The sequence below is a fragment of the Eublepharis macularius genome, chromosome 5, assembly GCF_028583425.1.
Source record: "Eublepharis macularius isolate TG4126 chromosome 5, MPM_Emac_v1.0, whole genome shotgun sequence".
In the NCBI taxonomy this organism is placed as follows: Eukaryota; Metazoa; Chordata; class Lepidosauria; order Squamata; family Eublepharidae; genus Eublepharis; species Eublepharis macularius.
This window is the reverse complement of record NC_072794.1, coordinates 143,703,381-143,720,026: the sequence shown is the minus strand read 5'-3', so window position 1 is coordinate 143,720,026 and position 16,646 is coordinate 143,703,381. Positions and strand designations below refer to the sequence as shown.

The 16,646-nt window shown below is 42.2% G+C and overlaps 1 protein-coding gene across 1 annotated transcript; it reads left to right on the top strand.

The window, feature by feature from the left end:
• The first annotated feature begins 338 nt into the window (after positions 1–338).
• YWHAB (tyrosine 3-monooxygenase/tryptophan 5-monooxygenase activation protein beta) lies at positions 339–16,646 on the top strand. The gene is made up of 6 exons (XM_054980060.1): positions 339–484; positions 10,740–11,041; positions 11,825–11,948; positions 13,510–13,673; positions 14,316–14,411; positions 14,845–16,646. The coding sequence occupies exons 2-6, from the start codon at positions 10,748–10,750 to the stop codon at positions 14,899–14,901; spliced, it is 735 nt and encodes a 244-aa protein (XP_054836035.1). The 5' UTR covers positions 339–484; positions 10,740–10,747; the 3' UTR covers positions 14,902–16,646.

Below are 16,646 nucleotides of genomic sequence, written 5' to 3'. Positions count from 1 at the left end.
GCCCACACTCCAAAGCAGCCATTTTCTCCAGAAATTACAGCCGATCTCTGTAGTCTGGAGATCAGCTGTAATTTGGGGAGATCTCCAGGCCCCACCTGGAAGTTGGTAACTCTGGGAGTCCATGCAGTTAAGGTTAAGGACGAAAGGAAGAGGGGCGGCCTAGCCCACCTCAGCCTACCTCCCGCGCCCTGTTGCCATGGCGACCGCTGGGCATCTCCCCACCCTCCTGCCTGCCCCCTCCTCTCCGCGGCCCTGTCAGCCCAATGGGGGAAGCGGGCGAGGCGCAAAGGGAGGAGGGAATAGAGGCGAGGCCTTGGCGGAAGAGGCGTGGCCCTGGCGCCGGAAGTGGCTGCGGGAGCCGCAGGGTGTGTATGTGTGGTGATCGCGAAGCGGGCTGCCGCCGCGCTCCAAGCCTCTCGATCTGCCGGGCCCGAGCCTGCGAGCTCCGAGACCGTCCCCGCCTCCTTCGTGCTTCCCGCGCCAGGTGAGCCGCCCCCCGCCATTTTCCTCTCCTTCCCACCCCACCCACCGCGCTCAGCGGCCGCGGCTCCCGCCCTTCCCTCACGCGCAGAGGGGGCCGCGGCCTTCCCCCGGGGCTCCCAGAGGCGGCGGTTCCGCAGTCCCCGGCTGAGGGCAGAGCTCCCCCGCGGGCGAGAGCCTGAGGAAGGCCGCCCAGAGGCTGCCCGGATAACGGGAGCGGCCCCGCCTTGGTAACGGGGCGGCTTCTTCTCTTCCGGTCGCCGCCTCGCCTCCGCCCTAGGTTTCGCCCGGCCGCGTCACCTCGCCTCTGAGCGGCCCCACCCTGGCTGAGTCACCACCTTGGGCGGCTCACCTGTGCGGAACAGACCGGCGTGGGGGGTCTGCTGCTGTCTCTGAGCTGCGCTTTGGGCGAAAGGGGGGAGCGACGTGGAGGCGTCTTGACTCGCCTCGGCTTTGCCTGCCTTGGGTGTGGGAGGGCAGGACAAGATCCACCTTTGTGAGGAAGACGGACTAAAAACGAAGCCGTTAATTTAAATGAGCAGCCGGTAAGCCACTCCTGTCAGCCCCAGCTCCTCAACTGTGTTGCGGGGGTAATAATAACGCTGACCTTGTTCACTGCTCTGAGTAGGGCGCTAATCTGTCGGGAAGAGCGATATATAAGTATCATTACTATTATTTTTAAAAAAATCGTTCTCACGTAAGGGGTAGGGGAAGCACCTTTAATGTTGGAGCCGCAGCATCAAGTCCTTTGGAAAGAGCCGGCATGATGCGCTGTGGACGTTGAGGTCTGGAAGATCTGAGTTTGAATCCCCACTGTGCCTTGGATGTTTGACAGGTGACTTTAGGCCAGTAATGCTCTGTCAGGGTAACCTGCCTCATAGAATGGTAGGTAAGATAAATGGAGTAGGGGAGAAAGATGTAGGCAACTTTTGGTCTCCACTGGCAGGGGGAGTGAGTAATAAATACTGAAACAAAAGCACATAGTTTCTTGCTGCTGAAATCTAATTTCTGCTTTGCCTCTCCTTTTCTAAAGGCCTGAAGGTAGGTAGCATTTGACCTGTGCATTCCAGGAAACTTTAGGTTAATTGTTCTTATAATAGGGGAAGGAATAAGGCATAAATAGTATTTTGGAAGCCCGATGGGTTTGTGACTAAAGGCCAGTTATTTTGCAATAGTTGTAGTAAGCTTGGGAAGGACTGCAGTTCCTAGGAAATAATACATGCAGATTTGGAAATTGACCAGTATCTGTATGTTTTTATCTCGGCCTTTTCCCACTCAGCATACATGGTACTCTCCCTACCTCCCTCCCCCCTTTGTACTTAGTAGCCTTGTGAGGTAGGCTAGGCTGAAAGTGTGTCACTGGCCCAAGGTGAAATTCCCCAGGGTAAGTGGGGATTTGACTCTTGGACAGTCTAGCCATTATATCACTCTGGCTGTCAAACTAGCAGAGTTTCTGAAAATAAAAGGGTTTTTTTACAATCTGTAACTCAAAAATGTAACTGCTATTTGACCAAAATAAAAAATTAATTCAAAAACTGTATGCTGTATTTTGAGGGAAATGCAGAGTAGGTGGAGGGGGGAGCTTAGACAGGATTTTTCAGACATTATCATAAAATTAGACTATGAATATGTCTAGTTCTTTAAACATATCTGAGTTTTCCCATCATCGTTTCCCCACTCAATACCAATCAACAAAACAGTTTTTCCCAAATCAAGCTGGGTTATTAGAACAGATAAGGAAGCAGAGACCTCCACAAACCCAGTATGAATCAGTGAGGATCTTCCACTACAGGTCATTAAATCCACCACATGACTTGAGTGGTGAGTGGAAGATCCTTTCACCTGCGTTGGAATAATTTCTTCCTTGAGCTTTGTGCTTCCGTTTCAGGTTTTCTGTGACCCACAAGGAATTTGTCTCACAGTTGTAGAAGAACACTGGTTTTTTTGAACTGTGGACTGGTATCTGGGGAGACATTTACCATAAACTCATTGTGTAGCTTTGGGAATGTTATGACAGTTAATGCAGTAAAGATTATAAAGGACTTTACCAGCAAAATATCCTACATCATTTGTAGAAGGAGCCTATTAGCTATGCTGTACTAGTTATGTTCTTAAGGCAGTCTGGCTATGGACAGCTAGTTGCATGTAAAAAGCCCAATAGCCACAGATAAGAATCCATATCAAGGCGTATCTCAGCTCATTCAGTGGAGCCTGGATTGACATCACAGGGTGGATGGGGATGTATATTTATACAAGTGTGCTGGTGCCATGCTGCTTCTGCATGGATTGGAATGCATGATGTAGCACACTAAGGACTAGAGAAATCAAAAGGGCCTAAAATTTGCTGCTGGTGCACAGGAATCAACAAGTATTTGTTCAGCATTGGCTTGAAATTTTGAAAATTAGTTCTTAAATGTTGTGTGATCTAATAAATTATCTTAATTTCTGTTGTAACTTTAGGCCACTTAACTGCACCCTGAATGTTTTCAGTAATAGCATGAATTACAAATAATTTCAAAAACCTATAATTTTTGTTTGATATGCTACATATTTGTGCGTGTGTTCTCATTTGTGTTGTCATGTTTATACCACACTAAGTTTTTTTGCTTAATAATTTCTGTCCCACACACTTCAAGTAATAGCACCAATTTAAAACATGCACATAAATTTCTCAGCACCTTTCTTATTAAAAACCCATCACTTGTGAAGTCAACTAACTTTTGTTAGTAACTTTACTATGGTTGCTTGTGGTAAAACAGTAGTACTCAGTGGCTTGCGGAGAGCAATATTTGCAATTGTCAGCAACCAGAAGAGCCACAATTACTGTCCTGTGTGATCCTCTACCAAACACATACATGCAGTGCTATAACTACTAATATTGACTATGTAACTTTTAAAGTTACCAGAATGCATCTTGGCATGTAAGGCTGAATCTTAGCCAGGCATTGCATATCTGGAATGAGAGGAAGGGCTTTCCTTTTTACCTTCTGGCTCTCCTCAGCATGACAAGCAGCAGCTAAGGTAAGAGTGAGATTTAAGGTGCCCAGAGGAGCACTGTGGAGAAAGGGGAGTACTGCAACACTGTGGCCAGTTTGATCTTTTCATGGGAGTCTGTCATGATGGCTTTACTGTTCCTTCAGTGCAGCCAGTTTGGTTAAGAGCTGGGATGAGAGTGAGAGAAGGGTGCACAGTTGTTGGAATGGAAGGACTCTTTACATTATTTACTCCAATACAAAACCAGGTTTCCCCCCCAGTTAGACCATTAAAAGGAAGAGCCCCATGGCACAGAGTGATAAGCTTCAGTACTGCAGCCCAAGCTCTGCTCACGACCTGAGTTTGATCCTGGTGGAAGCCAGGTTCAGGTGGCCAGCTCAAGGGTGACTCAGCTTTCCATCCTTCCGAGGACGGTAAAATGAGTACCCAGGTTCCTGGGGTAAAGTGTAGCTGACTGGGGAAGGCAATGGCAAACTACCCCATAAAAAGTCTGCCGAGAAAACATCGTGATGCGATGTCCCCCCATGGGTCAGTAATGACTCAGTGCTTGCACAGGGGACTACCTTTACCTTTAGGCCATTAAAAAAGAGGAGCTCATCTTATGTTCACATACAAATTACAGTTATAATTTGTCTGCCCAACATAAGCCCCACCAGGTAAATGATCTTGCCTACTTTCCTGGAACCTGAAGCAGGTGCTAGCTACATTGGGGAACAGTGCTCAGAAGAGCCGCAGTTGGCATGTCAAAGAGCCATATCTGGCTCCCAGGCCACTATGTATTATATTGTTGTGGTAAAATAAAAGTAATACTGTGGTAGTTTCTGATGGCCCTAAAAATCAAGAAGGAAAGAGTGTAGGGAGGTTAAAAGCTGTGTTCATTTCAAAGTTCAATAATGATTATTGTGTGAATGCTGATGAAACCAAATACTGTGTTGCCTAAAGTGTAAAAACGGAAAGCGCATATTTGGCTGTAGCCTTAATTAAATAATGCCTAATGGATGCTGGGTGTGGACTTTCAGATTTAAATGAAATTATCCTAGAACTGGTCATTTAATGCATGGTGTTGGATCCAAAGGGCTGATGACAGCATGCTACTTATTCAACTCTCTGTCCTGCCTCCCTTATCTTGTGTAGCCCTTTTGAGTTATCTGAAAAGCTCCTCCTCAGTCAAGGAACATTGTGAACTGTGGGATACAACATGTGCAAGGATTGAATGGAAAGTTGACATGTTAAGGCCTTTGCCTTGTGTGAGCAGAAGCGGCTTTTATTCATATAAGGGCACCTAAAGATCCAATTCATTATGTTTACTTTACTTTTGTTAGGGTGATATATAGTATGTGTATAGATAAGATATTTCAGGTCAGTGACAGCATACTCTTGTCTGAATTTACTAATATCTATTGTGTCATAAACTTTTATGAATAAATGACCACCATCAGATGTCAGTGAGCAATCTGTCATGCTGAGTAAACTGTAACCTGCTTAGTGACCAGTGCTCCTCTCCTGGCTATGGTCAGATAAAGGGATGTAATAGTCACGTGCAAGAATCCATCTATTGTAAACAGATAAATTGAATTCCTGCCAAGCTATTGGAAGGGGCTTCAGGGACATACTGTTCCTGTGCCCTCTGAAAAGTAACCACCAGCTGCCTGCTGGGAGGGCATTCACATAATCCACAATATCTGTCAATACCACAGTTGCTTTTGCGTCAGCATGTCTGTGACTGAATTATAAAGGAAGCTTATTTTTCCTGTGCTTTCTGAAAGCAGCTGACTTCCTGAATTTTCATCAAGAGGAACACCCCAGTTCTACAGTGTTCGTCTTGAAGTGTGTATGTTTCCTTTTTTGGTTCTAGCAAATAGAAACCATGTTCAGAAAATTCTCTTAGAACATTGTCATTTAGCACTCACTCTGCTCTGCACCTGTTGTGTAATGGCAGTATGTTGTCTTCAGGAGTGAGAATACCTGTTGCTTAACCTGTCAGGCTTTTTCAAGGGAGAAAATTCAGAGTGTTAAACCAAGTTTTTAAAAATGGGTGGTATGGTAAGCTAGTAACCAAATGCTGAAATTAAAAATGCATGCCATTTTCTATCTGTATGTATCTACAGGGGTACCCGTTGAGCAGTCATACCTGCTTATTGGGTCTCCTTGGAACATAGTGGCTTCCATCTTTTGTTCATATATCCTTTTACAGACATCTTCGTCGCCACAAATATAGAGAGCTTTCGTTAACAAGGTAAGCAATGGTGAACATCCAAAATTTTGTGCTTAGATTCAGATGATGGAATTACTAGTATCAGGGAGGAACATGCACTTTCTTGAAAGAATAATGAATGCAAATGCTAAGATTAACATTTTTATAGTGCTAAGTATTCGCTAGCAAACCTTCTTTCAAAGCATAGTATCAAGATGAATAATATCTTTGTTTTGAGTGCTAATTTTTGTATAAGAAAAACATGAGTCTTAAAGATTGAGCCTGATTGAACTGAAGGAGTGATTCCGCACACATTGGATAATGCACTTCCAATCCTCTTTATAGATCATTTGGAATGGATTTTTTCGTGTGCAGAACAAAAATTCCACCTCAAACGAAGTGCATTGAAAGTGCATTATCCAACGTGTGCGGAATCACTCAAGATGTGGTGTGGTGTATTTGAGTTTATACATTTTGTGGTCCGTGTATTTAATAGACAAGTTGTAAAGATAACTAGTTCATTAAGAATAGTCACAGTATTGGATCCATCAGAAAACTAATGGAAGGAGTTGGCAGTATAGATCTACTACCTTCTCTTAACAGCCTGCTTCTGGTCATAAAAAACCTCTGAGGGCTAGGACAACCTCTTGAAAAAAGTGCATGCACCGCAGTATGGGGACCTTCAGTAGGGGATTTCTAGAAAGATCTGCTCTGCCAATCCCTTCTGCTAGCTTTTTTTGCTGGGCTGACCTTTTATACTTTTTAGCAAGGCTGGTGTGGGAAGTTGGTGTCTTTCTGGGGATTTGAGAAGGTGCAGGTAGCAGGAGTTTCAGTCCTCTTTCAGTGCAGCAGTACTGTCCATGTTATTCAGTTCCGCTCATCCCAGATCATGGGGCCACTTTATATGTGTCAGAACAGAAGGTTTCTTTCAAAGGCTTTAAGGGTGCATTCAGACAGTGATGCATAATGGATGTACTTGTGTCTTAAATAATGTTACAGTTGTGGCAGATACTCTTCATATATTCCCTCCTTTCCAAACGTTTACATTTTGCTGCAAAAAAAGATTCAGAGGACCTTCAGCTAGGGTCATGAATCGACTGGACCATGAACATGATCGCTTCTCCTAAAAGAGAATACCATATACACAGTCACAAAGAGTGGCAGTGAGGTGCAGCAGTACAAGGCATTTTTAGGCTAGAGAGCCACTGATCTTAGCATGTAATCAGTGTTTTATGCTTACGCTAATCATGCCTGTTCCGATATTCAGGGGTGAATCTGATGATATAATTTGCCTGGAGACAGTCATAGTGCCTTGAGCCTTGCAAAACTTCAGAGGTAAGAGCTGTCCCTAAGTGGGAGCTGTGGAGGCTGTTCATGTCATGCTGAGGTTCAGTATCAAAATTTGAGAGTGTCTTCCAGATTTGGGAAGAGGATGAGGAATCTTAACAGAATTTTTTAAAAAGCACTCACTGTGTGGGTGGGTGGATGGATGGATGGATAGACCCTAGCCAAACAAATGGCAACAATTGAGTAAGTTTTGCACTGAACTCTTGGTTCTTGTAGTTTGTAAACTAGTTACTGTTGGAGTTCATAATTGATAAATACTGTTAAAACAGCATCAATAGTTCTGTGTAGATTCATATTGCAAGTAATTAATTCTGAATCTTGATTACAGCTACAAGAGCAAGGAATGTTATGCTTTAGCCTGCACCTTTGCTGTCTCTGGGGTCATTCATATTTCATTGTGCTTTTCTTAGGAACTAAATTCTGTCTGTACAAGGTGAGATCCCTCTGTTGATGTAACATATACTAAGAGGTGGGAAGGAAATGTCTAATTTTGTAGTTGGAGGGTCTCTCTCTTTCTTCCTCAATGGGCAGAACTCTTCTGAAATGAAAGCTGGTGTGCAGGAAAGATTTGCGAATGCTGGTGAAGCCAACTGTTTCTAGTAGTCAGAAAAGCTCTGCTTTATTTCTGCTTGTTTCACAAAATCAATGTAAGCATGTTTATCCTGTTTCCTTTGACTACTGAGGGGTTTTCCCCCAATGGGAGCAGTATTAACCTCTCAAACCCATGATAATGATGGTATATCCAGTGCAAGATTAATCTATGTTTTGGAAGAGTCACTTTTACCCTGTGTTGTGTGTATTTTTTTTTTAAATGGGTTGCTCCTGTGATACCCTGCTGGTTTCCAGAACTAAATTTCTGGTTGTCCTTGGCAACAGGATATATGGATGTTTGCACATCTTCTGGTATTGATTAGTTTCAAACCTCTTAGGATATTTGGAGCCTGTTCCTGTCACATTACATATATACACACAGACACACACACACACAAAACACAAATACACACACCCACTTACTGTGCTCTTGCCTTTCTCCATCTGCTAACTTTTCCCTCCATGCTGGGGTCTCACCTCAGCAGACCAAGGTGGCCAAGTACCAAGGGGTATGTTATAAAATAAAACAACTTGGAACACACTCAAGTAAGCTTGCCACTATCACTTTTCCCCTTTGGCTGCCTCTGGCCAGCTTGTAAAGTGTGTGTGTGAGGACGAAGGTTTTCGATCTCATCTTGTCCTCCCCTCCCTTTTCTCTGTTGGAACTGTCCTTTCAGCACTGACTCACTGATAAGCCTTTCCAAACAGTCAACACTCATATCTTCCCAAGGGGTCCAGATACTAATAAACCTAGAGAATGAGGGTTTAAGAGGCTTTATTAATGACATACACATTTTAGAAAGCACAGATAACTGAGGACTAGCTACAAGCAGGTAGAATTAAGGCAGCATGCTATTAAAAGCAAAAGGTGGTTACTGGCTAATCTTTACTTACACAAGCTAATACATCCCTCTGCCTAAGTGTGGAATGTTAAAGATCAGATATCTGACACTTCTCATCTGTTCCTTAACATGGGGTTGCAAGCAACTGCCTCTCAACACTGAAATCAGTTGCATCCCAGGCTGCCCCTCTACGGGAGTTTTGCATACTGCACCAAAAATATCCTATGTGCAACTCAGTGCTGAGGGCAGAGGGGTTATAGGGCCAGGAATAATTTCAGGACAACTGACAGCTTGGCCCAGATGGCAAAATTTGGCCTGGGGATCCTGCTGTTTCCTAGCATATGCATCACCATAAAAGTGCCTGCCCGCTTCCCGGAATGTAGTTTGAGGATCTTATTTCTCACTTCAAACAGATTAGCCTGTGGTGTTCTAAAAGTGTATTTATTCTTTCACAACAGTTGCATCTTCTGAGAATATTCATGGTAGCTCTGCTTAATGGAGGAAACATGATACTGCTGTGGAGTGTGCTTAACCTGTTGTCATCTCGGAGTTGCCCACAATTTTTACTACCAGAGCCATGTGGGAGCAGCATTCATCCACTACAAGAAACAGCCAGAAAGCTTACAATTGCATCATCTGTACACACTGCTGAACTCCTTCCACTCTTGCTAGTTTTGATGATCTTAGGTCTAGGCAATTCTGTGATATATATAGTCTTACAGAGTTGTACATTGGACTTGTTTGGCTTCAATCCCTACCCATTGCTTCTGGTCACTGGCTCCTGTTTGGAAACTCTTGTTTCAGTAGATTATGCTATTGTGTAGGGTTTCTGGACAGGTGGGAATTTACTGTCCAGGCAGGATGGCAAGCCAACCTGATTGGAGCAAAAGGCTCCAATCTTCAAATTAAAGAGATGATCAGAATAATAATAAACTCTTGGAAATGAATCCAGCAGTTTGCTTATAGCTATCTCATAAGCTTCTGAGGAGTAAGGTTTACTTCTGGTCTATATATTCTCAAAGGATTCACACAAATACATTATCTGTGGTGTTGCACACACAGACTATAGTCACTATACTGTTTTATACGAATTTCTGTCCATTTGAGAAGTTTGTAAGGAATTGATAAATTGTCGATTCTGAATCCCCCTGTAGTAGTTGTTTCTGGCATCTTGGTGCTGCTGTAGCATTGAACATAGAATTGAAGTTGGGATTGTTTTTGATCCTTCTCTTCTAGTATTCATGGTGGGTGTTAAATGGGTGAGGGGAGAAAGGGTACACTATGGAGTTTGTGGGATGCTTAGGAGTTACTCATTGAGAATGAGACCGAAAATGTATTCTGTAGTTAATACTAATTTTGAAACTGGAACAAAGGGTTGCTGGGTGATTAACTCAGAATGGGAAAGCTTTGGCTGCCTGATCCTGAACAATATATGCTCTAATTTTTACACACTCCATAAATTGCCTGGGACAGAAGTCTTTTGAGGGGGTTTGTTCCCAGCCAGTTTCATCCAAAATTTCATCATCAGAGCAGGTTACCCAAATCTTTCCCTCATAGGAGGGAAACTTGACTCTTTCCTTGCTTCAGCATTACCAGCGTGTACTGGGTTTCAGCTCTGTTCTGCCTGTGTTTGGATTTTGAGGTCACTGGCCTCCTCACAATGTGACATAAGTTTTCCACATGTTATCACCCTTTAACAGCTTCTGGCACTCTTGGCATGCCTTTAGATCTCAGGGTATTGCAGCCAGACTCTAGAATGTGTTGTTGGGACACAAGTAGAGTAGCAGGAACTGCTTTAACAGGCAGAAGTCGTATGAGACTTGGTCAAGAGGGAGGAGGGGTTGGGTGGTGACCACAAATAATGGCTGGCTAGAAAACAAAGTCAGAATTGGTTGGCACCTGTTGATGAGTGAGCAGTTTTTGAGGTGGAGAGGAGGACCAAGACACACCCTGGTTATGTAACCTTCAAGAGAGCCAATGTGGTGTAGTGGCTAGAGTGTCAGACTAGGATCTGGGAAACCCAGGTTTGAATCCCACTCTGTCATGGAAGCTTGCTGGGTGACCCTGAGCCATTCGCACCCTCTCAGTCTGACCTGCCTCATGGGGTTGTGAGGATAAACTGAAGGAGAGGAAAATGATGTAAGCTGCTTTGAATCCCCATTGGGGAGAAAGATGGAGTATAAATGAAGTAAATAAAAATAAAGACAAAATTTTATCTCATGTTCATTGTCATATTGCGTTTCAACCCTCATGGAGAAAATCATATAAACATGACATTGTCTTTTCTTCAGGATTAACCATGGATAAAAGTGAGCTGGTGCAGAAGGCCAAACTAGCTGAGCAAGCAGAGCGCTATGATGACATGGCTGCTGCCATGAAGGCTGTCACTGAGCAAGGGCATGAGCTGTCCAATGAAGAAAGGAATTTACTCTCTGTTGCCTATAAGAATGTGGTTGGTGCCCGTCGTTCCTCCTGGCGTGTCATTTCCAGCATTGAACAGAAAACGGAGCGGAATGAGAAGAAACAGCAGATGGGAAGAGAATATCGTGAGAAGATTGAGGCTGAACTACAGGACATCTGCAACGATGTTCTGGTAATAATCCAGTAGTATCTGGTACAACTGTACTGCTAAGACGCTTTATCTGGGAAGAATTGCAAGATCATGGGAGGGTTATAATTTGACCCGTTAACATATCTAGTCCAGTGGCTAAATGTTCTTACTGCTTTTTGTTTACCTCTTAAAATTTATATGAAATTATCAGTAAAAAGTCCTTTGTATGCTGGAGAACGTTGTAAACTTGTAGGGAAAAGATCTAAAGTTGTTTGCCTGTTTTTGTAAAACGTACCTAGGAGTATTCATTCGCATGTGATGTATATACAGTTGTCACTTGTATAAGCTTGATGATTTGTTTTAGAAATGCCCCCATTCTTAGCCAGAATTAGTTGCTTCCTCCTTTCTAGATTTCAGGGGAATGTTTTGGATTCCCTGATGCTTTTATAGTTGCTGTGTCTAAGTAAATAGCTGCATGTAAGAAGTAGAGTATCACCAGTACTGTTTTGCTGCATAAATTGAATGGAAACTTAAATTGCTTAGCATTGTATAGCTTGGCTTAGTAGTTGTTGTCTCATAAAGTACGTAACCTACAGCTAATGAACTTGATTTGAACTTAAAATGTTAAAAAAATGAAGACTTGTCTTCTGATAACTCTCTGCCAGTCTTCTTGTCTTTTCCTCCAAACAACAGGAACTTGAGGAATTTTCTCCCAGTGTTTGTTTGTTTTTGTTTGTTCTCTCTCTCTCTCATCATGACAATGGACTGAAGAAAAAAAGTTTAATGTTGTTTGCTGTGTCTAATATTGTTTGCTGTGTTTTTCAGGAACTTCTGGATAAGTACCTTATTGTTAATGCCACACAACCAGAAAGCAAGGTTTTCTATTTGAAAATGAAAGGAGATTACTACAGATACCTTTCTGAGGTGGCATCTGGAGATAATAAGCAAAGTAGGTCACTAATAAATGATACCTAGATTTTATGATGTAAACCACTTCAGAGATAACGCATTCCAAATAAGGGTTAAAAAATTGAATTAAAAGATTTGTTAGATTTGTCTTGGTGACTTAGTATTGAGGGGGCAGAAGGAAGACAAGAAGCACATGTGAGTTTCTGTTTGCATTGTCCCTCTGATCAAGTAGACCACCCTTGTAGACAAATGCGCAGATTCCTAATTCAGGAAGAGTTTTCCCTGCTGTCTGGAAGAGAAGATGCGAAAGTTTCACTTCAGATATTACCAGAAGCTTTAGGAGCACAAACTGTGAAGTCTTTTCTGGTTCCAGTTCACTGCATCTTGGGTCCTACAAAGCCAAGTGAAGATCATTCAGTAGAATTAAAATTTGATCTTAGTCTGTCATTTTGGATTTGTATTCCGTCTTCATCTGGTAAATGTCTCACACCTTTAAAATTGGTGGTAGGACATCCATTTTTTTTGCAAGCATGTTGGTCTGCTCATGATAGAAACTTCAGCATTTCATTGTTTAGCTTGTTCTTTCTGTATTCTTTCAGCTTCCTCAAATTATCCAGTTTGCTGGGGAAGTCAACAAACGTAGGAGCTGCTGAAATACTTAGATGTAAAAATCTGTTCGTGGCTTGATAGCAGCTGTTGCTGTTTACTGTACCACAATAGTTGTTCTACATACCGCAGAACTTAGTTCCAGTATACAACCAGGGTGGAGGGCTAATAAAAGAGCGAGTGAGAGAACGTCAAACAAAACAAATCTTCATCCACTGGCAGAAGACAGTGATAGAGGGGGAAAGTTGAGCCTCCCTTGGGAGGAAGTTCACAAGTTTCAGCATAATAATTGAGAAGGCCCTTTCATGTATTGCCACCTGTCAACAGAAAGCAGGGCACTTGAAGCAGGGTCTTCAAAGATGACTAGAGAAGCCAGGTAGGTTCTTACGGGATTAGGTAGTCCTTCGGGTATGTTGAGCTTTAAAGGTCAATGCCAGCACCTTCAATTGGGCCCAGAAGCAAACTGAGAGGTAGATAGCTTAGTAAATAAACCAGTGTTGGTAAACTTGTTTAACTTCAGAGCTGAATGAAAATAGCAGAGAGATGTTTTGAACAATAAATCCTCATATAGAAAGCACTTCAGCTCCCTTTCCCCATTCCTTCCCCTGCCATTCAGGCAACATTGGTACTTTATGAGCCCTTCACATCCCTGATATTGCCCTCCCTCTGAATTAGCTTTGTTGCTTTCTCCGCCATCATCACATAGTCAAATCTGGCTGATTGATGCTTCTCTTAAAAAGTGGCTGATTGTAAAAGAAAAAAGTGCTGAAGCAGCAGCTGTTCAGGTTGTGATAATCAGATACCAGATAAGTAAAAGTTTGGGGAGCCATCAGGAAATTTTGTTATGAAGATGTTAATTGGAGAACATCAGGTATTTTGTTTAAAACAGGGAGATGCAGGTGTAAATCTCCTCAGTTTATATTACTTGTGGCAGGAAGCTGTTAAAATACAGATATAAGCTTACTTGAATGTAACACCACTGTTTCTCCTTGCAGCAACAGTAGCAAATTCTCAGCAGGCGTATCAAGAAGCATTTGAAATCAGCAAGAAAGAGATGCAGCCAACACACCCAATCCGACTTGGTCTGGCACTCAATTTCTCTGTGTTCTACTATGAGATACTAAACTCGCCAGAGAAAGCCTGTAGTCTGGCAAAGACAGTAAGCAGACATAATCTGATTGAAAGTGATGATGGGGGAGGGTATACATTAAAGAATTTTGGAAATAAAGCAATTTCTCTGAAAAGTAATCCCTGTGTAGTATTTAATAAATAGACTGAGTCTCAAATGCATTCCTCTTGAGATCCAGCATGGTGTAGTGGTAAAGGTGTTGGGCTAGGATCTTGGAGACCAAGTTCGAATCCTCATTCTGCCATGGGAGTGTGCTGGGTAACCTTAGGCCAGGCATACACTTTCATCCTAACCTACCTCACAGGATAGTTATGGGGATAAAATAGAGGAGAACAACGGAAGTCACTTTGGGTCTCCACTGGGGAGAAAGGCCATATAGAAATGATTTTTATTTTTAAAAGACTGAAATTTAGAAACGGTCTCTAAAAATGGAGATGAACTGCTATTTTTGGAATGTAGAAACTAGAAAACTTGGCTTTAATGGTTAAAATAAGGCTGTGGTCAGCATCTGAGTATGTACCTTATGTAGTGTATAGTATTTTTTTGTCCAGCTAGTCATTGTATACTCAAGAATTTGTGTACACTGATACAAACAGATCAAATGTTCTAAAGGTGGAAGGACAGATTGGACAAGCATGGAAGATTGATGTGAAACAATTTGAATTATTTCAGGCATTTGATGAAGCGATAGCTGAACTGGATACGCTGAATGAAGAATCTTACAAAGATAGCACTCTGATTATGCAGCTACTTAGAGACAACCTTACTGTAAGTATTTCTTGGGAAACTACTGAAAATGGCAGTGTTGGAGGGTTTCAGCCTCTTCTGCCAGAAATGGTGAAAGAATTGCATCTTTACAAACAGTTTTGAGGGAAGGTCAAAGTTAGATCAGCTCTGTATAAATTGAGAGCCCTCAGCTTCATATTTTAAGTGGTCAGATACACAGTGGTAAATTTGCCAAGTGCCCTTATCAGGCTGCTAACATTTGTGTACTGCCTGCGGGCTTCGTGTGCTCAGTGTTTTAACTTCATCTAATCTTCAGTCTTTAGTTCATCATTCATTAACTCTTCCACCCGGACAAATCATATTGCTCAACTAAAGAGAACCGCTGTACTAAAACTTAATTGCACCCCTCCCCCTTTCCTGATCGATGTAATTAACTGCATGCTTTCAGCATAAACATATTTGTATTTTCTTACAGCTATGGACATCGGAAAACCAGGGAGATGAAGGGGAAGCTGGGGAGGGCGAGAACTAATGGCTGTCTCGCTTCACTATATGTTCAATGTCACTCTGTATCCTACACATTATATCCCTTTGTGCGACAAGCAAAAAGAATAGTACATCGACTTCACAACCTCAACGTAGCAAACTGTCTGTGGGGTAAAAAACAATTGGTTGGTGTTCTGTGTACGTAAAATGGAGATAAGTTGAGCAATGGCATTCTGAACCTTTCCTATTATGAACACTTGCAGTTATGATTACCGTGTTTATATTTTTTTAACTGAACACTGTGATTATGGGTTTTTGCAATTACAGTTGACTTTACAAAATGTGCAATGGTGGAAGAGTAGATAAGAATCATGTAATTCCTTGGAAAGATTATAATCTGGCATCAAAAGAGCTGAAGTACAATTCTGTTGTAAAGGTGTACAGAAAATTATAGAGATTATATTGTGACACTGCAACATGGAAGGAAAAAAACAATGTTGGGTGGCATTCCAGTTCAGTAGCTCACTGCTGTGAATTTAATGGGCACATTCATTCAGACATTTTTTGTTATGAAATACTGATGCTGGACACACTGCTTTTCAGCCAAATGCTCATGTAAATGTAAACCTTTTCTGAGGCTTCAATATAAGATATGGGGAAATTACAGCCAAACTTCCAGACTCTTTACAGTGGCAGAAAAACTGGGACTTCGTCTCTGGACAAATAGTCCAGTGCTCTTACCATGTAGATTAAGTCCCATCCCACAGCAATAAGTTACATATTTACAGTGTGGACTATTCTAAGTAGTGAATTTTTAGTGCGCTACCATGGAATTTCAACAGGATGTTTCTATTTTTTATGGCCTTATTAGTTTGCTGGATAGTCATGCTATATAGAACTCATTTCCCACTTTAAAAATATCAAACCCTCCTCCACACACACACCCCTCAGAGTGGGCCTGTACCTTTTTAATAATTTGGCTGAGCTGTTCTTCTGCATGCAATGTGTACTTCTCCCTCCCACCCCACCCCCTGCTTCAATTAGTCTGGGCTTCTTCGTGAATGGTGTTAGTCTGTGGTGGTGGAAGAGGTTTAAGTATATGGAGGACGTCTGTTTTAGATGCTATAGAGCTGCTGATATCGCTGTAGTTCTCAGCTCTCAGTATCTGTTGATCCTAGGTTACTATCAAGGTCTGGCTCATATTCAAGATTCCCTAAATTTGCCTTAGGAATACAGACCGTACACATTTGTGTTGCTTGTTAGATTGAAGTACTAAAATTCTGAATGTCCAATCAGATATTAGAATTCAATAGGAGTTGCATGAATAATGCAGTGGAAGAATGGGAATACTCACCCTATTGGTCTTTCAATCTCATTCCTCTACCTATTACATTCCACTTTAGCACATAGAATCCATCTGTTTGTCTGTCCATCTGTCTGCTGAAGAGAGAAATTCATGCACTGACTCAAAATTTCCCCTCTTAGCTGAACAAATTGTGCAGTTATACTTGGCGCTTGATAAATGCAGTAGTGAATGTGGAACCGAGCCTGTCTGTATATCTGGTAGCTCTTTTTGCTTTGTTTCTACTGACCAGTATTTTGCCTAAAGTTTGCTTCTGTGACGGTTGTATTGCCTAGCACACACGTGGTTGTGAGAATAGTATAGCAAAAAGAAATACCTGGTTATCGATGTACTAGATTCGTGTATGTCTTTTAAACAGTTCTAGTTTCACCTTACACAATCAGGAAAGTGTAAAAGAATTCAGACAATAATAAAAAATTTTATCAGTT

What these genes read in the sequence shown, in the direction of transcription:
- YWHAB (XM_054980060.1), top strand. Translation starts at nt 10,748, where the DNA reads ATGGATAAAAGTGAGCTGGTGCAGAAGGCCAAACTAGCTGAGCAAGCA. An exon ending in ACATCTGCAACGATGTTCTG is followed by an intron (nt 11,042 to 11,824) that starts GTAATAATCCAG and finishes TGTGTTTTTCAG; the next exon opens with GAACTTCTGGATAAGTACCT. An exon ending in CCTGTAGTCTGGCAAAGACA is followed by an intron (nt 13,674 to 14,315) that starts GTAAGCAGACAT and finishes GAATTATTTCAG; the next exon opens with GCATTTGATGAAGCGATAGC.